Here is a 22,745-nt window from a genome sequence, read left to right on the forward strand (position 1 = left end):
GTCCTTCAGTAAAGCGTTCTCCAGTTGAACTGACCCGTTGCCTCACACTTAACCAGACATGACCATCAGATAAATGGTATTTCCAGACAGTCGGTTAAGGCTGCATTCTTGATAATAAATTGCGATTTCTACTCATTTTGACTTGAAGATGGAATTCCAGTCAAATGGAGCAGAGTTCGTCTCTTCATTTTTGGGGATTGCGGGGAAAATGGATTGCATTTTCTGGCGAAAATCCTTCAGCTGCCATAGAGAAACGATATAGATCAATCAAAGGTTGCAGATTATAGTGGGAAATAAAAGAAAATGGGTACATGGCATTTAAAGGCATCACTTTCATCAGGTACGTACACTGTGGACACCCAGGGCCTTCCAAACGGTGAGGCTGAGGAGGCCGACTCCACACCAGGCGTACAGCGACCCCCATCCCAACGCCCGCAGCGCCAGCGACGCTCCGCTCTCCGGCACCGCAGCAGTTCCCACTACACCCTGAGCACATCCACAGCAGACGACCGGCATTAGGGCTGCACAATTGATCAAAATATTGCAAATGTACATACCACGATTTGCATATCGCAACAGTTTTTGATAACTGCATGATTTCAACACACCGTAAGATTGCAAGTTTTAGGTTGATGCAGAGAGTAGACTGGACACATGACTGTTACATACTTGCAATGTTTATATGTTAATAAAAGACTAAATTAAATCTGTTCGTCATGTAAAGCGATCGTGTTTTCTCAGAAAATTTGGACTCAAATTCATATGGATTAGTTTTACAATTTTACACTTGGAAGCATCAAATTGTCAGTTGTGTAGCTGTCAATGGAGGGACAGAAAGCTCTCCGATTTGATCAAAAAGATCTTCATTTGTATGCAGAAGAGGAACGAAAGTCTTATGGGTTTGGAACGACATGAGGGTGAGTAATAAATGACAGAATTGTCATTTTTGGGTGAACTAACTCATGAAGGTTTTTTAATGCAATAAGCAAAGTACTCGTGCGCACAGAAAGCCGCCTCTCGGACAGCATGTGATCCCGAATTTCGCAGATTATATGGCCAAATACACACAAAATTATGTCAAAATACTCTTGATGAGTATTCACATCAACGCATTCAGTCATGTCTTAAGTAGTGGACTAAACAGTTGAGAAAGAAAGCGCGTGTAACAATATACCGGATCCGTGTAGATCTTAGTTAAAGTGACAGCAACCTAATAAACCTGCTTTAACCGTCTGTGCTCGATGTTAAATCATTCACAGCTCTTAACTGAATAACTTTTGTAGCTTTAATAAGAATTAGTAAATATTTAATTCATACAGTGAAGACTAAGCCGTGCTTTATGTAAATGTAATGCTACAGTAAAACACTGCTGTTTACTCTCGGAAGTTGTTAGGGATGCTTTCTTCTCACAAAAAGAATGGAAACATGCATGTTGATTATATTAGAGCATCATCGTATCGCACATCGAATAATATAGCATTATTTAACGAGTTATCATATTTTTCTTCCATATCGTGCAGCGCTAGTATGCTATAACTACACCTACCACAAAGTACCACAAGTCAAACTGTTCACAACACATTTTACTTTTATATTCTGATGCATTATGAATGAAACAGGAAAAAGTAATAAGAGCCTCGATTTTATCTATCAGGCATTAAGTGGATCATGGAAACTGAGCGTTAATTGATTCATAACAACATCCGGAAGTCATTTCAGGGGAAGAACGCGCTGCTGTGTTTCGGTAAACACTTTCTTAGGAATAACAGACACTGATTGATTTTCCACAACCAAAGCCAGTATTCAAATGTGCATTAATTTTGATTTCATCCTGACTTGAGCTTCACCAAACCCCATTTTGTCTCAGGTTTTGGGAGCTTTCGAGAATATAAAGCCTCAAAGACAACCGAAATGGAGAGATGTTGCAGAGAGTAAGTTTTTATATTTTGATGAAATATTACATACTTTTTAGACATGCATAAGATCAGAAACCTATTTTAAGAAATTAAAGGGATAGTTCACCCAAAAAATTACCCCATGAGTTACTCACCCTGAAGCCGTCCTAGGTGTGTATGACATTCTTCTTTCAGACGAATACAATCGGAGTTATATTAAAACATGTCCTGGCTCTTCCGAGCTTTATTATGGCAGTGAATGGGTATATATTTTTTAAGTCCATCAAAGCGCATCCATCCGTGATAAAAGTGTCCCAAACGGCCCTGGGGGGTTAATAAAGGCCTTCTGAAGTGAAGCGATGCGTTCGTGTAAGAAAAATATCCATATTTAAAACTTTATCGACTACAATAACTAGCTTTAGTTGTGTATGACGTAGGTCGGGTGTAGGAGTAGCGTAAGCTGGGCTGGGCAAACGCGTTCCTCATTACGTTGTGCGTCAAGTTCAAGTGTTACTCTTTTGGCGCAAGTCGACTTGCGTACGGCCGTCTAAAGCTCGGAAGAGCCAGGACATTTTTAATATAACTCCGACTGTATTCGTCTGAAAGAAGAATGTCATATACAGGCTAGGTTGTGTACAGAAGTCTCAAAAACGAAACAGATGTTTCAGTCAGTCAGACCGTTAACAACATTAACTGCTTTAATGTAATTTAGTCTTTTTACTGCTCTGCATATCACATTAGCTGTTATTAGAGCCTCGCATGTTGCAGCCATCGAGGAACGTGCTTTACGTCTGAGAATATGCAGTCGTATTTTACAGGTTTTTTTTAAATAGTAATAATGTAATACAAATTTGACAGATAAAATCCTTATAGCCATTTTTAATGAAATTATTCTTAATACATTTTAATATCATTTTCTTTTCACTTCCTGAAGAAAATGAGTAGTACAATGATATGGTGCTACTATGCCCACCCTCAAATTATATTATTATGATATTCTGGCCCCTATATATATATATATATATATATATATATACTGTATATGTATAAATATATATACACATACATACATATATAAATAAATTAATATATATATTATATATATAAACACACACATATATACATGTCATATATATATACATACATAATTTATATTTATATGTGAGATCTTTCACCCTTTTATTGTCTGCCTGGCGAAAACTGGAAATCTAATCAGTCTTAAAAAAAGAGTAATACCACATTTATCCTCCACAAGCTGCATATTTTGAGATTTCATCCATGTTGACAGTGCCCTGGACCCAGAGCTATATAGCAGGACAGTACAGATCTGGTCAAGTGATCTGTCATCAGTGGACCTGGACCAGACATATGATCCGTCTCCTCACCGCTCTTATATTGGATTTAGCCACTTAAAAACATTTTTGGCAAGACGCGTGTTTACTGATGTGGGATAACGGGCTAAAAATAGGAATGCAAAAAGCAGACAAACAGACGAGTCTGTTCATTTCTGGGTGTACCGGTATGTTCAAAACAAGTGATAAAACAGAATGGATGTCAGCATTTACGCGATGTCTAACTGTGTTAAGTTGAGGGACGGGAGCCTGGCGTGCTCTGCTGGTTCCAGGAATAACCAGAGCACAACACTGCTTTCAGAGAACTAGATTATACTGGAAACAGAGGAGCACTATGATGACGGCACTTTTTTAAAATATTTCAGGACTATGATTAAATATAACACAATATTAAATGGGACCCAACAATTTGGCTAAAAATCCAATCGTGATTACTTTAAAGTTTAAACCATTCTGTGATTGTTTTAACAAATATGGATATTGTAATTTGCACTGAGATTTGATTAACATCTTGTGTTTTACTCACTCTGCTGAACTAAGATCTCAGTTTTCTTTGAATCTGCACTTAAAAGTACATTTTTGGTCCACTTAATTGTGACAGGCTCTTTTTGCAGCAGCACTTGTCGAGTAATAATTATAATAATAATAAGAAAAGTATATTTTTTAATACTTTTTATTATGACAGGGTTACTTTTCATTTTTGTTGGAACACTGTTGAGTAGAATATTATAGTTATTGTTAATAATTACAATAATAATGATATGATTTTGTTATTTTACTTATGACAGGGTCATTTTTCATTTACACTTCTGTTGGAACACTGTGGAGTTGAATATTATAGTGGATAATAATAATAATATTAATAATAATAACAATAATAACATGATTACAGGTAATAGGATTTTTTTATTCCACTTGATTATGGCAGGATCCTTTTTCATTTACACTTTTGTTGGAACACTGTTGAGCTGAATATTACAGTTGATGTTGTTATTAATAATAATTTTAAAAACATTATTAATAATATATATATTTTTTATTCCTCTTAATTATGATAGGGTCATTTTTCATTTACACTTTTGTTGGAACACTATTGAGTTGAATATTATAGTTGATGTTATTGTTAATAACAGTATTGCTGATACTAATAATAACATGATAAATAATTATATGATAAAAAAAAACATTTTTAATTATGGTCATTTTTCATTTACACAATTTTTTGGAAAACTCATGAGTCAAACATTACTCGATAACAATAATAATAAAATTTTCCGACAGAAATATATTTAATTCATAATTTGTCACTTTCACATGGCATTCTGGTGTAAAACTGAAGGAAGTGTTTCCAGTTGAGAGATCCCGTTACCTTACTGAACCACTCCGGACTCTTCTTCTTAGCCATGGCCAGAGTGGAGCCGAAGCCTGCGATCACACCCGCTGTGCCGACGCTAGCCAGGAACACACCACCTGAACACAACACACTCAGATCAACACTACTGTACCATAACGTGACAACAATACACCTCGGCGATATCATAATAGCCATTGGATTTAAAACAGAAGGGACCATGACAGCGTGTGGACTGAGAGCAGCCAGACTCGTGCGTTCCTCTTCTACACACAACATGACAAACACACAGTGGTCAATGTATTTAATAATAATAATAATAATAGTAACAAAAACATGGTCACAAAGGAACCAAACCTTTGAGCAAAAAAGCACTGAAAATTTAATTTGTTAAAATTTGCCAGGATTTAGAAATATGTAGGAATTTATAAATTATAAATTTATAAATGGTAAATGGTATTAATTAATAATTAAATATTAATTGAATGTGCTAAATCCAAGTAAATATAGTGTGCATTTACATTAAACAATGCAAAAATTAATTTACATCTCTGAAAAAGTTTGATAAAAATGTTTAATACAATTCTAGCTTAACCCTGGTGATCAAGCATATTTCCAGAAGTTTGTAATTTGTAAAATTTCTGCTGTTTGTCTATTGAATCATCTTTTCGTTCAGCTCGAAACAGACGGTTCTCAGTTCAATGAGTTGTTGACTCGAGAATCACTCGAACCGATTCAGTTTGATTCGCGAACGAACCGTAAGGACATGGCTCGTTAAACAGTTCATTGAAAAGACTCGACTCAAATAAAGATTTGTTCACGAATCGTACATCACTACATGCGAATCAAAAGTGCCAGAAATGTAGACTGTATGACTGTACGAATACATGGACCATACCGTCATCATACATCATATGACATTTAACATTTATATTGAAGTTTTTTCGATATAATATTATGTGACTAATCAGAAGATAAGTTAACTAAATTGCTGCTTCATGAGTTACGTCAACAGATAATTCATAAAGCGTGCGCGTGTTCATAACAATGGTCGCATATGCTATCAATATCAATACATCAAACCTTTAATCAATTGTGATTTGTCGTCTTCGAGAGTGTCATTGACTGTCCCGCTCGCGCTCGCCTGCTCCACTGACATCTTGAACGGGTGCGACTCACACACCAGTCCGGTGGAAACACGTCAGGCGGAACCTTTCACATTACACATTACAGCTAGTTACGTTAAAAAGTGGATTTGATTTACAGCATTTCAATAGACAAAAATGTCGTTATAAGTGCGCGTACTGTTACATTCTGATTATTAATTGATTGAAACAAGAATAAAATCCAAATAATGGCAGAGTAACAATAATGCTGCAGAAGTTTATGAGTGATCAATAAATAAGTGTGCTGATGTAGATACAGTTTTGTGTGTTTACAATTTAAAAAAAAAAAAGTAAAATTTGTTATAACACGTAATGTTATTGAACTAGATATGTGTCTGTGAGAGGAGGACCTGTGAGAGGAGGACCGAGATTCTGCGGATCAGATCGGCTGTTCAAAACCGAGTGAGCTGCCTACCTAGACAGCATTCGGGGCATCACGGACAGAGAGCTGTCTAGTAATGTCTTGTTACAGTAAATATTTATTTTTGTAACATAGTTTTTTATTGATGCTACAAGCTGAATACATTTGGAACCTGCATTTTATTGCAAAAATAAATAAATAAATAATAATATGATGGGGAAAAAAGGCTGTCTAGGTATGGATGTATTTTTGGTTGTTGTAGATTTTAAGACACGTACTCAAAAATGCGGAGTAGATCACTAGGTTTTGAGACCTACCCACAAATACTGTCTAAAGGCATCTCACTTGGTCGTGAGCGAGTGCACGCGAATATGCTGCCTACATAGACAGCTCGTTATGATTTGAGACGCGCCGCTGTTTATAGGGTCATCGTGTGCTGTGAGCTCATGCAGTTCACGCGGTGATCTACTCCATCCACATCCTGCGATATCTCTCCCTCCTTCATCATAATGGATATAGATGATCAAACGCCCACCTTTGCTTGTTTGCTGTTGTGATATCATGCGGCAGAACTAGACATTTAGTTCATGCAATAAAGACCCTCTCGCGAACGGGATTTACGAAGACATCGGAAGGACGTTTTTCTGACGTTATTTTCCTAATCTTTTTAGAAGGATTTAGAACCGCATCAAAGGAGTAACAATCTTTGACAACGCCACATTTCTGGGCATGATGTCCACATGCCTCTGTGTCCCGGAGCGCATCCTGTTGTGTTGAGGATAGACATCTGCAATGAAGGAGTTATCCAAACAAACATACGAACCAAACACTCGGATCTTATTTCATGCCCATCGTTTCGGATCTAAATATTAGCATTTTTAATGTAATGCAATTCAATCACTGAAGATCGCAATAAAACATGGAGCTGAGAAAATGGTTCCTTGATTCCAGTCCCACGCTTTTCCTTGACTGGGTTGTTTAGGCTAATGCTTGCTTCCTCCATCAGACCAGAGATGTTTCTCCGAGACCCAGCTGTCTCGTTAGTTCCTTGAGGACATTTGAGTTACTGATTCACTTGTGCTGCTTTAAAGTTTTGTTTTATTGCTGGTGTGTAAATGACAGGCAACATGCATCTTGGGGTTGAGGAGCCCATCCGTGAGTGCCAGTACAACCAGATCTGCACACACAACTCCTCACCCATGGACACCCCGCACAGCAAGAAGAGGAAGAGCAAAAGGAAATGGCAGGTTTTTCCTGGCCGAAACAGGTTTTACTGCAACGGGCGGATCATGATGGCCAAGCAGACCGGGGTCTTCTACCTTACCATGGTTCTCATTCTGGTGACCAGTGGCCTCTTCTTTGCCTTTGAGTAAGTACTTTGACCCACTGGAGTTCTCTTCCCTCTACCCCAGACACTACTAAAATGTTTGTAGGCCACGGACACTCTTAAACATAAAGGTTTGTTATTGGCATGTGTAGTTTCATAAGGAACCATAAAGGGAAAGTTCACCCAAAAATGAAAATTTACTTGCCCTCATGTCGTCCCAAACCCTTAATCTTATAAAAACACAAATGAAAATCTTTTTGATGAAATCTAAGAGCTTTCTGTCCTTCTATTGACAGAACTACTACTTTGACGCTTCAAAAAAATGTCACACAAAAACTAATCCATATGAATTTAGTGGTTTTGTCCAATTCCAAGCCCCCCCCCCCCCCCCCCCAAATTTAGGCTTTTATTCACATAAACATTGATCAGCGAACATAAACAGAAGCTCAACCGAACCTGCTTGACGTGCAAGAACAAACCTCTTGCTGAAGCTCAAACGTGATGCGTAACACGAGAATGAACATATGGTTCACACTCGTCAGGCGAACATGCTTGAGCTTCAGTTTACTACAACTGATGTGTGAGTTGAATGTTTATATGTAAATAAAAGCCTAAATTCAATCTGTTCATCATATAAAGCGATCGAGTCTCTTCAGAAAATTTGGACTAAACCACTCGATTCATATGGATTAGTTTTACAATGTCTTTATGAACTTTTTGAAGTGTCAAAGTGGTAGTTGTGACTGTCATGGAGCTCTCAGATTTCATCAAAAAGATCTTCATTGGCTTTGGAACGACATGAAGGTGACTAATAAAATGAAATGTATATAATTTCGGGGTGAACTATCCCTTTAAACATCCATAGAACCTTTTTAATGTACAAAATGTTCAGAGAAAGGTTCTTCAAATTAGACTCTTCACACTAAGAAAAATGGTTAAAAACATGAAAGATTCTTTAATGGCCTTTTCTGAATCTTCCATCGTGTTCTTTGAAGGACCTCGATCAGCGCAGTACGTAAATGCCATGGTATATGAATATGGAAATCATTCAGTACTTGAGTTTGATGTGATCATTATGAAGTCCAAAAATAGGCAGTGCTTTCAAAACGTGAAGACTTCCATCCCACATTCATGGAAGTGGACATTATGTAAACAGATCAGTAGTATAGCCTCGTCCCTTCTGTTGTATTTCTCTCCATTACTCTTGATGAAGTGAGCTCTGGGCTTTAATATACCTGGGCAATTGCATGTGGTCTGTGACCCACTCAAGCCGGTGCAGTAATTCACACATGTAATTGAATGACTTCAGTCCACATAACTTCCAACACACTGCAGGCTGTGAGGAACTCCTTGTGGGAAGTTTAACCAACCTAGAGTAGAAACTATTGACGTGTGACATTTGGATTGCTGACATTTCGGAAGATCTTTAGACGAGAGAGCCTCATCCTCAGAGTCTTTGGGGGAGTTTGCAGTTAAAAACCTATATCAGCTGGTATGAAAATGCCTCCCCCCCCCCCCCCCACCCCCCAGACACACTCGAAGCATGTTTGCCTGTAACCCTTGGATGGGTGTTAAAGACTCTCTCAGTGGGATCCTGTGGATAAGAGATGTGTGGAGCAGAGATTTTCCAGTCCCATCCCCCACCTCTCAAACCCCATACATTCCATACCACAACTTCCAAAACACAGACGTGGTGCGGTCCTGTTTCCATGGCAACGGTTTCCCTTTTCCCGATCTTTGTGTGCTTTTGGAGCAGCCCCGTGTCTCCTAGGAAACAACAGGACGGCCCAGCCCACGGTTGTATTTTCTGTGCTTTAGGGTTAGACCTGTCATGCTTTTTTGAAACGATTATAAAGTCATTACAGATGTGTTTGTGAGCCATTTTAACCCAGTTAGCTGAAGCTACAGATGAAAACGTTGGTGAAAGGCAGTCGCGTTGCGCAGTTCAAAGCAAGCCGTTTACTCGTGAATCATTTTAAGCAGTTAATAATGGTTAGGTTGTGTCATGGGCAGGAATAAAAACAGGAGATAGTATTTAGTCAGACTTGTTGACAGCGGACAGGATGGATCAGTGTAGGGCAAGCAGTAAAAATAACTCAAATCAAAGCAATATTCAGTTTAAAACCACCAGTTATGATCTATTGACGGCGTCCTTGACATTTTTACCACAGGAAATAACTTTGTGGGGCAAGACATTCCAGAGTGTTTAAAGGGATACTCCACTTTTTTTGGAAATAGGCTTATTTTACAACTCCCCCAGAGTTAAACTGTTGAGTTTTACCGTTCTTGAATCCATTCAGCCGATCTCCGGTTCTGACGGTACCACTTTTAGCATAGCTTAGCATACATCATTGAAGTGGACAAGACCATTAGCATTTCTCAAAAAAAAATGACCAAAGAGTTTAGATATTTTTCCTATTTAAAACTTGACTCTTCTGTAGTTACATCGTGCACTAAGACCGACGGAAAATGTAAAGTTGCGATTTTCTAGGCTGATATGGCTTGGAACTATACTCTCATTCCTGCGTAGTAATCAACGTAAATCGCTGTTAGTAAGGATAGTTGTAAACCAGTTATGTTCAGTTTACGTCCAGTTTGCTCTTTGTTACCAGCCTGCCTGATTTCTCATTAGTCTCCTTGGTTTCTCATTGATTAGTCATTCTGTTCAACTGTTTCCTAATTGGATCCCTTTGTTCCATGTGTTTAAGCCCTGTGTTTCCTAAATTTAGTTGTCCGCTATTGTCATTGTGAAGGTGATTTGTTCTATTTTGTTCTTACTTAGTTGGTGGATTATAATAAAGACTGTTTCGTTTGTTAATCATTCGTTGTGCGCTTGGCTTGCAACCACCAAGTGACAATACAATAGTATAAGTCTTTAAATGCAAGATATGTAAAGTGTACCTAAAATTTTAGGTATCAAATACTTAAGTAAATTTAAGTAAAACTTAAGTTACTTAAGTATTTGATTGTGCTAAAATGTACTTTTACTTAAGTATATCTTTAGTTGGACCTCATCACTATTTCTGGATAACTAAAGTGCATTAAGTACAAAATTTGTAGATCCAATTTAGCCAATTTTAAATAAATCAGTTTAGTATACCAACAGTACAATTGCAGGGTATTTATATTAAGTACAAAAATACGGTATGTAAATGTATTTGTTGTAGTCTTGGCATAAAATAATTACATTTCAAACACATATTTATTTTTCAAAAGGGTTGTCTGTGGTAATCATCCCAAATACTCAAAGATTCCTTTAAAGAAAAATTCTCGAATAATTTGTATCTTGATAAACGGGCAGATGAAAACACACATGAAAAAACATAGACTGCAGTAGTTTTTCTTTTTTTAGTATTGACTCCAAATTCAGCACAACAGCACTGTGTCTATAGTCTAGACTTTAGACTTGTGAGTTCAGCAACTTTAATCTCCATGGAGAAAGTGTAACTTGATAATGGACTTCAACTCTTGCCACGCTGCAAGTGTGTTGGGATATAGTGACCCTGTACAACCTTTCTGTCCGTCACAACAACCTCAGAACTGCTCCTTGGAGACCAGTAATCTTCAATGCTGTAAAGCTGACAGTGACATCTAGAATCAGTGGTAAACACAATATGGCGTTCTTAAAGGGTCCCTTGGGGGATTGCTATTTTAACATGCTAGTCGATAGCATCTGACCAATTTGGCTAATTCAATTGTGATGCCTAGTTGTGCTTAGCTAATTTAGCAGCCATCAGATTGCAGTGCAAGTCATTTAAAATGTTAATGTCCTGGAGTCTGAATATCATTATATACTATGGCAGGCAATTTTTTGGGCATTGTACCACAGACCATTTGCTAATGCTTTGAAACAGATGGTGGTACATTTCATTAACTTCTAAGTGTACAAAGAAGCTAGATTGGATTTATTTTTTTGTCACAAAGAACGCATTAGATTCAGGTTATTCTCATTTAGATTATTCATTGATGAGGTTCAGATTTTATATGAACAGTCCTGTGTTCTGATTCTCGTCCATTATTTATTATAAAACAGGATGTCTAGGATGCTTATTATAGTCAACTGCATTCCAGCAGTGCTTAAATACAAAATAAACACAAAAAAGTAAAACACCTTTTTACCGTATAACTGCACAGCACCCCTGCACAACTATAAAACAAATTGTAGGCACCAGGAACTATATTTTTAGAGGAAATATGAAATTAATAAATAAAATAAGATAGATTGGCAATAAACCAGCCCATATTTGGCCATTTTTAGATAATCAGGATTGGCTAATAATTGTGCTTGCTTAGCTGACTTTTAAATTAGCATTATATTTCCTTTGTATGTGTTCCAGAATATACTAATATCCCTATAAAATAATAATGCACAATTTCTGTAAATTTTTAATTTTATTTTCACAAAATATTCTGTAATACTAAAAAAAAGTTAAATATCAGAAGTCTATAACAGTCTCGACTGCTTTAATCAATTGCATTAGCCTATGGGTTCGTTTACACATCAAACGATATGCTTATAACGGAGAAGTTTTTCCTTTGAGTTTCCCGCGTTCAGACCATAGATATCCATAATAAAGGCTTTTTTTTTTTTTTTGACAAACAGGGTCTTATTTAACACTCTGGAATTATGACCGTAAACATTACAAAGTATAAACGTTGTGTTGTCCAATTTAACAGTCAAGACTATCCCTCTTCCATTTTCATCTGCAACAAAATTAAGTACGTCTCCTTTAAATCGGTGCAACAAAACCATAATTCCTGCTGAATGTGAAGTTCCATGACCGAAATAGATTGAGTATCCCCATTGAGATTTCCAAAATTTCACATCCAAGTCCTTAGAATGGGTCTCCTGACAGAAAATAATGTCAGCATCACTTCGTTTAAAGTAAAGAAATAAAGCCTTACGGTTCGTGTTTTCGCAAATACCCCTTACATTCAAAGATGCTATGCTCAAAGAATAAAACTTTAAAATCCATTAAAAAAAACAACAACAAAGTAAATAAAAAGAACGATGAAGCTTACTTTACAAAGCACCACTCCAAGACCTATTGTCTTGAAGTTGCAAAAAACGTATCTAACTATGAACCAGGGGAAGCAGCATCCAGTAGACCTTTCGTGAAACAGTCAGGGATATTTAGTCATTCGATGCATCATCTTTTAATTTAGGCTATTATTCAGAAATGATTCATTGGAGTCGATTCTTTTCCCTTCAATGTAAGCAAACGGACCGCGGAACATGGCTCTTTTACCTTCTTCCCGAGCCTTCTGAGCCGACTGTAACGTTGCGCCTCGGCTATATTTGCCCTCAGAGACATATTTTCAGACTTCAAAGCTCGAATTTCCTTCTCCATCGCGGATAGTCGTTCATCGTGAGTTTTAACATCAGCGATGAGTTGTTGCACAGAAGTTGCTAAACTGTCCACCTTAGCCGAAGTAAGCTCCGTAGTCTTCTCGATCGTTGAAATCTTTGAAAGTGTAGAATCAAGTTTCAAGCTAAGCGCCTGAATGGCTTCAAGCACTTCAGATGTATTCTCAGGTTCCGTTTTCGAGCCAACTTTGTTCCTTTTTTTAGCAGGAGAGTCACTTTTATGAGCCTCAGACAGACATGGAAAATCATTGGGGCATCGCGATTCAAAGGCGGGCTCGCAAGAAAGATCCATCTCGTCTGCTTCAGTATTGAGAAGAGCAAATTGTTGTTTCCTATTTCTTTTTTTGCCCATTCAAAGCTTAGAGTATATCTCCAATCAAGTTAAGATGTAAGGCAATTGCATGTTAAACAATGGACTAGCTGTTAGCTGCATATCCCCAATTTACCTGCGACTGAAAACAACAGGTCTAACTAGACAGACGCCATCTTGGCCCCCTCATCCATAATAAAGGCTAGATGTCTTACGGCGGAGTCTCTATCGTCATCACCGGCGGCCATCTTGTCACAGGCAAGCTTTCTGGTGGGCTCTGTGGTCCCTGATCTAAGATGAGTGATCAGCACGAACACAAATACTCTTATCTCGTTGAAATCTTGACGCATTTACAAACGGTTTGGTTTCTTACAAACGTTATTAACGTGGCTATAATTCTGGATGATTATTTATTGATACACTTATTATTCATAAGTATGCAGTGTCATAACTACATCTCTGACGTTTATAACAAACCAAACCGTTTGAAAATCGGTAGAAAATTGAGCAAGTTATGGTTATTTAAACGGTACATGCACCATTAAAAGCATAGAAAACACAATGTTACGAGTGAGCGAGCTGCCTGTGACAAGATGGCCGCCAGGTGTGGACGTCGACCTCCATTGGCCAGCAGCGCGGACGATACATCTAGCCTTTATTATGTATATCTATGGTTCAGACGACACCGTTGTCAAAACGCCATTCACACACATCCGCGAAAACGACTAAAACGCTGTATTCTGCTGCCAGGCCATTAGATGGCGATGTAACACTATAGCCTGAACACGTAATACGGGTGCGCATGACGTCATCGTCTTCAGAGATTCGCGTTTTTGTTGTTTACACGCAGACCGTTTTTCAAAAACTTGCACTTTGAAAACCGTTTTCAATTCCAGGCACCCAAAACGCCGTTGTCGTGTAAATGAACGGCCAAAACGCATAAAAAGTTTAACGTTTTTAGTTGAAAACGGTGAAAGATTTTTTTGAACCAGTCTTTATTTTCGCAGTGCTGTTTTGTTGACGCTAATGCCTACCAACATAACTATATTCACAATTAATCACGTTATTACACGAGTATTTATTACATTGTAATAATAACGCAGTTATAATGTTATATTACATAGTAGGTTGACTGTAAATGGTTTTGCTTAAGACAGGACCTTTAACAACAAGTCCTGACCGTTTTGCACGGCCATGAGGTCACGGTCTGTAACTTTGGGGTTTAATTGCTGTGGCCCCTTCATATCTCATGTATTTACTACTGGTGGGATTTATAGCAACACTGCATAAAAAAACTCACAGCCAGTTTTTCCATTCCCTCTCTTCCAGCTGCCCATTCCTGGCATCAAACCTGACTCCTGCCATCCCGGCCATCGGAGGAGTGCTGTTCGTGTTTGTGATGGGGATGCTCCTGCGGGCGAGCTTCAGCGACCCGGGCGTCCTGCCCCGGGCCACACCGGAGGAGGCGGCAGACATCGAGAGGCAGATAGGTGCGCGGAAAGACAAGATCATCACTCTTCCTCTCTGTCTTTCCTGGTTCTGTTGTTTTCCCACTGAGCTGAGCTTCCAGGCTCCGATTGCAGGTCTGAGGGAATGCTCTCAGTTAAAGGAGACATTTGATGTTATTCTCTTTTCTCGTTCGATATGAATAATGCATGCTGCTCGCTCTCAGGTTTGCTGTCAGCACACTCAGAGTAATATGAAATCTGCTGAAATATTCATCCCTGGCGAAGATTCATGCTCCCTTAAAGTATTTGTTCATGTTATTCAGTCTGATAGTTTAATCAGTCACGAGTTAATGGTGGTTCGCAAGTTGCTTCGGGTGTTATTAAAGGGCCAGAAAGGACCACACTGGAAGATTGAACAGTCATTTCTTCTTACGGTATTCAGAATTGTGCTGTGGAATCACTGCAGGCCAAGCCATTTTATGCCATAGCATAACAAATCACTGGATTGATTTACTTGGCTTGCATATGAATCGCTGGTTATAATTGAATGGAGTCACTGCTATAATGAGTGATCTGGTCTTTCGTTGAGACCCCAGTGGTGAGGAACTGAACTCACTGGGGCTGAGCCAGGAAGTGCACTTTAGCTCAGGTTTGTCATCTCGGGATATTGAGTTATGTGTCCATGCTGTTCGTATGAATAATATAGTAGCAAGTAAACACTGCTGTGAGTCCCGGTGGCGCTGTGTGCTGCGCAGAAGAGGCATTGCGTGTTGAGGGTCACATAAGATGCGACGTCATTAAAGCAATAGTTTACTCAAAGATGACATTTCAGTATCAATCTTCTCACCCCTTTAAAATCCAAGCCTTTTTTTCTTCTATGGGACACAAATGGGAAGTTTTGAAGGATGTCCGTCGAGCTCCGAAATTATAATAAAAGTAGAGTCATGTGATAGCTTTGTGTGAGGGAGACACTGACTGAAAATTAAGTTATTAGCAGCTTCTTCTTCCACCGAATGTATTGTGACCAAACATCATTGACATCGATTTTAATGTTTTGAAAAGAAGTCTCCTATGCTCACCATGGATGCATTTATTTAATCAAGTATAAAGTAAAAACAGTAATACTGTGAAAAATTATCACAAATTTAAAATAACTGATTTCTATTTCTAATACATGTCAAAATGTAATTTATTCCTTTGATCAAAGCTGAATTTTCAGCATCATTACTCCAGTCTTCAGTGTAACTTCAGAATCATTTTGTGCACAAGAAACATTTCTGATTATTATCAATTTTGAAAACAGTTGTGCTGCTTAAAGTCCAATAATTGTATCCCTTAAAACTCATGTTTGATCACCAAAATTACATATTTAAACGTTTTACCTTGCTAAAAGAAATCGTCATGGCTTAAAATAGCTTGAATGTAACCCTACACCCTTGACTCATTTAGTATGCACGGTTCTATGAATATGCAAATGAGCCCCGCCTCCACTGACGATCACACGTTGATCTGATTGGTTACAGGGTAGTTTGTGACGTCAGAAACACCAGAATTTTAAAACCACATTTTTGAGACTGTCTTTGGTTCACTGCAGTTTTAAGGAGAAAATACTCAGGAATGCTGTTGACATATGAATTTGTACATTTATTTGTCTTATAGCATATTAAAAACGCAACATAGACATATAAACAACATTTTAAAAGCTTGATTTTTAACCACAGAGAAACTTTATTATTAAATGTTGTCCTGAAAAATCCTGTAAAAATGTTAGTTTTCACAAAAATAATAAAGGAATCTCCTCACTTTTTTAATTTATTTGAAATGAATTTATTTTGTAACAAGGTAAAATTCTCTTTACTTTTTTCATTTTGATCAATTTAAAGAATCCCTGCTTAACACAAAACGAGTATTAATTTCCCCCCCAAAAAACCCCAACCTTTTACGGCAGATTTGAGGGCTTAAAGGGATAGTTCACTTTGAAATTAATTTTTGGTATGTTTTAGCTTACCTCAAGGGCATCCAAGATGTAGGTGTCTTTGTTTCCGCAGAAGTTTCAATTTTGATATTTTTAGGTCAAACTGTTCTTGTCTGTCAGTCATATAATGCAGGTCTATGGTCACCACCTCAAAGAGCATGCACAGAGAAGTCCAAATTAAACATGATTTAATGACTCGTAAATGTAAGTACACACTGATGGCCTAAGACACGAAACGAGCGGTTTGTGTGAGAAAACGAACAGTATTTATAGCGTTTTTACCTCTTGTAACCACAGCCACGTCCAAGTGATCTGAGGGCGCCGGCGCTTCGGTCTGCGCAAGCGCCGGAAGTGATCTCTTCCCAAAAAACCCCAAAAATTCAACGTTGTCTGTTGATATACAGGAAATCGCAATGGAAGATGATTTCGATATATCTAAATATGTTTAGATCTTCACAGTGAAAGGTAACCCTTCCGAAATCTCTGTGTAAACAATGAGTGACGGACACGCGCCAGAGATCACTTCCGGCGCTTGCGCAGACCGAAGCGCCCGCGCCCTCAGATCACTTGGACGTGGCTGTGTTTACAAGAGGTAAAAACTATATAAATACTGTTCGTTTTCTCACACAAACCGCTCGTTTCGTGTCTTAGGCCATCAATGTGTACGAGTCATTAAATCATGTTTAATTTGGACTTCTCTGTGCATGCTCTTTGAGGTGGTGACCATAGGCCTGCATTATATGACTGACAGACAAGAACGGTTTGACCTAAAAATATCAAAATTGAAACTACTGTGGAAACAAAGACACCTACATCTTGGATGCCCTTGAGGTAAGCTAAAACATATCAAAAATTTATTTCAAAGTAAACTATCCCTTTAAGTGCAGGGAAAATTAAGTGAATAATGAATGCATTATTTTCCTGTTATCTCTGTAAAGCTGCTTTGAAACAATCTGTATTAGTGTAAATACAGATTGACAGTCTGTATTTGACACTCAATATAAGTTGTTTAACTTATATAATATAAATTATAATTTTGATAATTTAGTTTTACATTAATGGTGTCTTTGTACATGAATGTACATTAGTGTGTGTGTGTGTGGGATATTAGAACCTTTCACTTTCATAGAAGGGTTTTAAATAAAGGGTGAATAAATGAAAAAAGAAGGTCTTCATTTTAGGATGAATAATTGCTCTAAAGGAATTGTCCAGATTCAGCATATGTGACGTGCGCTCGATTAATATTAATCATTTTGATTGGCCCTTAATTTTGTAAAAACATGAATGTAGAGTAATGCTTGCATGTTGGGATTCACCGATAGGAAAATTTTGTCCGATACCGATAATTCTTTAAATTTGAAAGCCGATAACCAATATATTGCCCCATAAATCTAAATCCAAATTTTTATATCATTTTTGAGAGCCTGATCACAAAAACAAAAGTCTCACCATTAAAAGCCATGACCAAGCACACAATTATGATGTTCTCATTAAAAAAATCGCTTTAATATATCGGCCAAATTTTCATATCGGGCTGATATCGGTAACATCAAAAATGAACATGTATCTGCCGAGACCGATATGGTGACCGATATATCGTGCATCTCTACTTGTATGTTGGATGTCTATGGTGCAAGACAAAATGACCAATGGATTAATATAAAAAAAACACACAATTTTGAAAGTACAGCCACTAGTCATTCTACAAAAGCATCACGCATATTTACAATAAATAATGTGATTTTAGAATAGATAACTCATGCTCCAAAACACCTTGTCCCATAGACTTAGTTGTGGTAACCAACCACATGACACTAGCCTGGGAAAACCCAGACAACTTCCGGCAAATTTAGATTTGATCTGAAAGTTAGTCTGGCAAAGAGCTCACTCAAGCCCATTTCCAATCCGTTGAAATCAAGGCACCAATCAGAAACGTTGGGGCGGGCTTTACACGATGACGACAGCGCTGGGATTTTGAAGCAGATTTTGTAGCCTACATTACAAAGATGGATGCCGCCGTCGAACATCACTCGTTCGAATCAGCTATCGCGTCTGTTTTAAGCGATTTGAACGTTTCCTTTTAGTTAAAAACCGAGCAAAGAACAACACTCGGCCGTCTGCATACGTCATCTCCTTCATCGCTCTGATTGGTTTTAGGTCGATCCGCGACGTCCGTTGGTGACGCCCCTCTGGATTTGTCTATGACGCTTTGCCAGACCATAACTCAGTTACAACTGAGAATGGTCTGGTTTTAACCAGGCTAACATGACACACAAGTCGAGTTCATTCCTTCACACTGACACACCACAGAGGACTTCCTCATCTTTTGTGATTTTCTGCCAGAATGGATCTCTGAATGGGTCTCGGGTCTGTTCTGGTTTCACAGATGCGACCAACGGCCCGAGCGGGCCAGGCTACAGACCGCCCCCCCGAACCAGAGAGGTGCTCATCAACGGTCAGACAGTCAAGCTCAAATACTGTTTCACCTGCAAGATCTTCCGCCCGCCGCGGGCCTCACACTGCAGCCTGTGCGACAACTGCGTGGGTAAGCATGCGTGTGTGTGTACTGTGTGTGTCTGCAAATATCTTTATATAATAGTCAGCATCATGCAAAGAAGTGCTAACATTGTGCATTTCTCCTCAGAGAGGTTCGATCATCACTGCCCGTGGGTGGGCAACTGTGTGGGGAGGAGGAACTATCGCTTCTTCTACCTGTTCATCCTCTCACTCTCCTTCCTCACTCTCTTCATCTTCGCCTTCGTCATCACGCACGTTATACTGAGTAAGAGTGCCGACCGCCTACTTCCTTATATAACCTCAGCCTTCAGTGCCAGAACACATGACCGATCTTATCTTACTTTATTCATTTAGCAGCGTTCGGCAGGACAAACCCGTGACTTAGCAGCCGCTTTATATGCAGTTGGAAATATAAGTGTGTAACTTTTTCTGCTTACTTGCGTAGAGCGATATAGCAAATCTCAAGAACGTAGTTTGTAGATATTTATAGTAGTTGTATAATTAGTTATAGATTAATTATGTGGTGATATTGAGAATTATGAAGTCTGTGAGGTTGTTCAATTTAGTGAAGTGACTGACAAGCCTAATTACTTTTCTGTGATAGTATATGGTTATGGAAATAAATGACAGGGTTCCAATTTTTGATTATATCGCAGAAACAGGTTTTGTTTTTCCCCACGACTGGGCAGAATTAACCCTCTGGTGCTCTTTCATGGGCATGATTGGAACAGGTTAAATGGTCCTGTAAAAAATAGTCACACTTGTGCTCCTCGTGGTCTAAAATGAACGCATTGGAAATGAATGGGAGACGAATTTTAACAAGTGAAAACTTTTGGTACTGCAGTCAAACAAAATCTTACTGGAAGCTCATTTTTTGAGATATCCAGCCCAAATTTGGAACACAACTTGTTTAAAACTTCAAGAAAATCAAAGCCATAAATCTAGAGTAAAACGTAATTTTGAAAATGTTTCATATAAAAATTTTAAATAGTTTTTTTGTGCATTTTTCATAACAATATATGTAAAATACTCTTACTTTTTTGGTTTACTTTTTTTGTTCACTTTTTTAAAAAACTTTTTTCACTTCAGCAATAATCTGCCAAGTGTCGCCTTTGAATAGAGATCAAACTTTTACGACAAGATTTTCAAGATTTACGACAGTTTAAGTAGGGAATTAAATTTTCAGGTCAATGCTCAAAAAGTGAATTATAAATACAGCGTAAATATAATTTAGTATAAAAAAAAATCCCCTTAAAATTTAAAAAAATGTTAAATAAAAAACATTATCAAACTAAAATAGTGCATTTATTTTGACTAATGTGTTTTTTTTTTATTGGTAATTTTTGTCCGACACGCAAATTAAGAGCACCAGAGGGTTAAATGATTAAATATGTTGATTATTTCCCAGGAAGTTGGGGGCTCAAAACTTAAGAGTGCAGAAGCGTGTGTACCAGTCATATTCAAAACATTTCAGAATCTTATTTTTGGTCAAGTATTGGCACCAAAATGCCTCTAGGTGCTTCATCACTGTAATGTATGCCTATCGATCGGCTCTGATCGGGCCGTTGACTGGCAGGAGGAAAGCGTGAGTCTGCTGACAGTGCAGTTTCTTCCCTGGGTGAAGTGAGGGAGAGGCTGTAAGCCTGAGCTCAGCGCTGTTTACTGCACACAGCTGATCAATCAGGCCATGAGGGCAGGGACACTGGAGTGACAAATGGCCCCTGTAAGATGTTTATTGGACAGGGCGCACACAGTGCGGCTTTATTTACCCACGAATCTCTCCTCAGATGCCCTCTGGAAACCATTAGCATTAAACACAGTGGCTGACTTTGAAGCGGTCCAGAAAGTGATTGCATTGGGAGTGTCAGGACAGTGGCTTAGGGATTGTTTTAGTCTCTCTTGGTGCACCAGTGATGACATTAAATAGGAGTATTATGGTACTTTGAAATTAGAGTGATACTGAAGGATTTTTCATATACTTACAGATACTCATTTTATATATCCAAACTGTGGTTCTTCAAGGTAGTTCAGAAAACATGGACTGTCATTTAGGGTACAATGGGGCTAAAGGCACATCCTAAGAAAAATGTGCTTTTCACTATTCCTATATTCCCAATCCTAAACGTAGTTTGTTTAAAAATCGTATACATGTATGCGGTTTTAAGGTTGGCCTTTTACCCCACACACGGGGTAAAACCAGCATGGGGCAAAAGGCACAACGTATTTACACAAATACTTTACCTAAATATATATGGTTTTAATAATGTCTAAGTTAATATTTGTTGAAAACAATCACTTTAGCAAAGTTTGTACTATTTTTGGTTTATTTTGATAAATAAAATATTTATTTTATTTAAAAAAAGTTAAAATTCTGAAAGCATTGAATGAGATCCCATAATAATTTCCTAAAGCTTTAAAGTAGGAACAAATAAATATGATGTTTTATTATATGATATGATTAATATCATAAAAAGCACTGTTAATTACATTTAATAAGAATTTAAACTATAGTACATTTTCATTTTGTAAATAACATGCAATTGCCCGAAAACCTTACATTCAGTTCACACTTAAGCATACTCTTTTAAAGTATATTATTTCCTTAAGTACAAAAAACATATATATATTTTATATTATATATATTATAGTTGCCTGCCAGCATTTTTATAGTAAAAATAAAATATATATTTTATTCTAGATTCATGCATTCCTTTTTTATCAACAATTGAATATGGGTAAATTTCATAAAAAAGCAATATTTTGAGCAAAAAGCTGAGAGAATCTCATTTTTGTCAAAGACTACATCCAGATTGGATTCAGAACGACCACAAAACACAGATGGAGTAGATCGAGTCCATCAACACCCCTAATGCTTTCACAGTCCTATACCTCGTCCTGGGTCGACATTTCATTCAGAAGTTTTTTGATTTATATGCCGTTTAATGTTGATGATTGCATTATTTTACATGCATCTGCTTACATATACTACCGCTTGTTTCTGCGTTTTTTTCGCATGTTTTGATCAGGAGAGTCTGTACTTTTTCAGAAGATGTGTAATAGCGCCCCCTACCGTATAACAGTGAAAACACGGAAATTTCCGTCAATGGCGGGGCGTTAAAAGAGGGGGCAAGGAATGCTTTGCCATGTGCTTTAATTAGCGTTAGCTGCTAATGTGGCATGTAGGTGTTCCACAAAACTGTATGATTTAGTGTGTCTGCAGACATCTGTAAGACAGCAGCTGGTTAATTTCTTATTGCAGTGACTCTGCGCTCAATATGCCGCCTGCTTTTTCATTCGAGACTTGTTTCATGTTCCTGTGACAGCTTTTCTTTGTTACATAACCAGTGCTTTTCCTGCAGGATCCAACAGGACTGGCTTTCTTAGTGCTCTCAAAGACAGCCCTGCTAGATATCCTTTCACTAAAGTGTGTGTGTGTGTGTGCAATAGGAGTCTATTTCTGGTATTCACACCTCTAGAACACAATTGCAGAAAAGCAGCCCACACTGACTTTCTCCACATCTTCATTGCTATGCATCTGCACCCCTCTCTTTTCAATGGAAAGAAATATGTTATTAAATACGGTCAGTGGGAAGTCTTTTCATATCTGCGATTAGCTTGAGAAGGAAACCAGCGAGACAGAAGAGAACAGTGATTTGAATTAGCGAGGGGTCGTCT

The 22,745-nt window shown here is 38.0% G+C and overlaps 2 protein-coding genes across 3 annotated transcripts in view; one reads left to right on the top strand and one right to left on the bottom strand.

The window, feature by feature from the left end:
• Positions 1-29: 29 nt before the first annotated feature.
• On the bottom strand, positions 30-5,834 carry tmem242 (transmembrane protein 242). Its single transcript, XM_056262638.1, has 4 exons — positions 5,682-5,834; positions 4,617-4,717; positions 349-486; positions 30-240 (listed from the first exon to the last, which is right to left on the bottom strand). Exons 1-4 carry the CDS (start codon positions 5,755-5,757, stop codon positions 133-135), a joined length of 423 nt encoding a protein of 140 aa, XP_056118613.1. The 5' UTR covers positions 5,758-5,834; the 3' UTR covers positions 30-132.
• An 862-nt stretch (positions 5,835-6,696) lies between these two features.
• Positions 6,697-22,745, top strand: part of zdhhc14 (zinc finger DHHC-type palmitoyltransferase 14) — a 30,723-nt gene continuing 14,674 nt past the window's right edge. The window contains exons 1-5 of one of the 2 annotated variants that reach the window (XM_056262632.1): positions 6,697-7,494; positions 14,460-14,620; positions 18,940-19,098; positions 19,198-19,335; positions 22,430-22,478. In XM_056262632.1, coding sequence (XP_056118607.1) covers positions 7,241-7,494; positions 14,460-14,620; positions 18,940-19,098; positions 19,198-19,335; positions 22,430-22,478 — 761 coding nt within the window. In that variant the 5' untranslated portion in view covers positions 6,697-7,240. The remainder of the gene's footprint in view (positions 7,495-14,459; positions 14,621-18,939; positions 19,099-19,197; positions 19,336-22,429; positions 22,479-22,745) is intronic. The other variant, XM_056262633.1, reaches the window with a different exon arrangement.

Source organism: Rhinichthys klamathensis, unplaced genomic scaffold (assembly GCF_029890125.1).
Source record: "Rhinichthys klamathensis goyatoka isolate OS25496 unplaced genomic scaffold, OSU_Roscu_1.1 h1tg000196l_1, whole genome shotgun sequence".
Classification (NCBI taxonomy): domain Eukaryota; kingdom Metazoa; phylum Chordata; class Actinopteri; order Cypriniformes; family Leuciscidae; genus Rhinichthys; species Rhinichthys klamathensis.

Excerpts from the sequence above, each read along its gene's own strand:
- tmem242 (XM_056262638.1), bottom strand. The coding sequence starts at position 5,757 with ATGTCAGTGGAGCAGGCGAGCGCGAGCGGGACAGTCAATGACACTCTC. Across the intron at positions 4,718-5,681 it reads CAAATCACAATTGATTAAAG|GTGGTGTGTTCCTGGCTAGC; the intron begins GTTTGATGTATT and ends TGTTGTGTTCAG. Across the intron at positions 241-348 it reads AGGCCCTGGGTGTCCACAGT|CTGAAGGATTTTCGCCAGAA; the intron begins GTACGTACCTGA and ends TCTCTATGGCAG.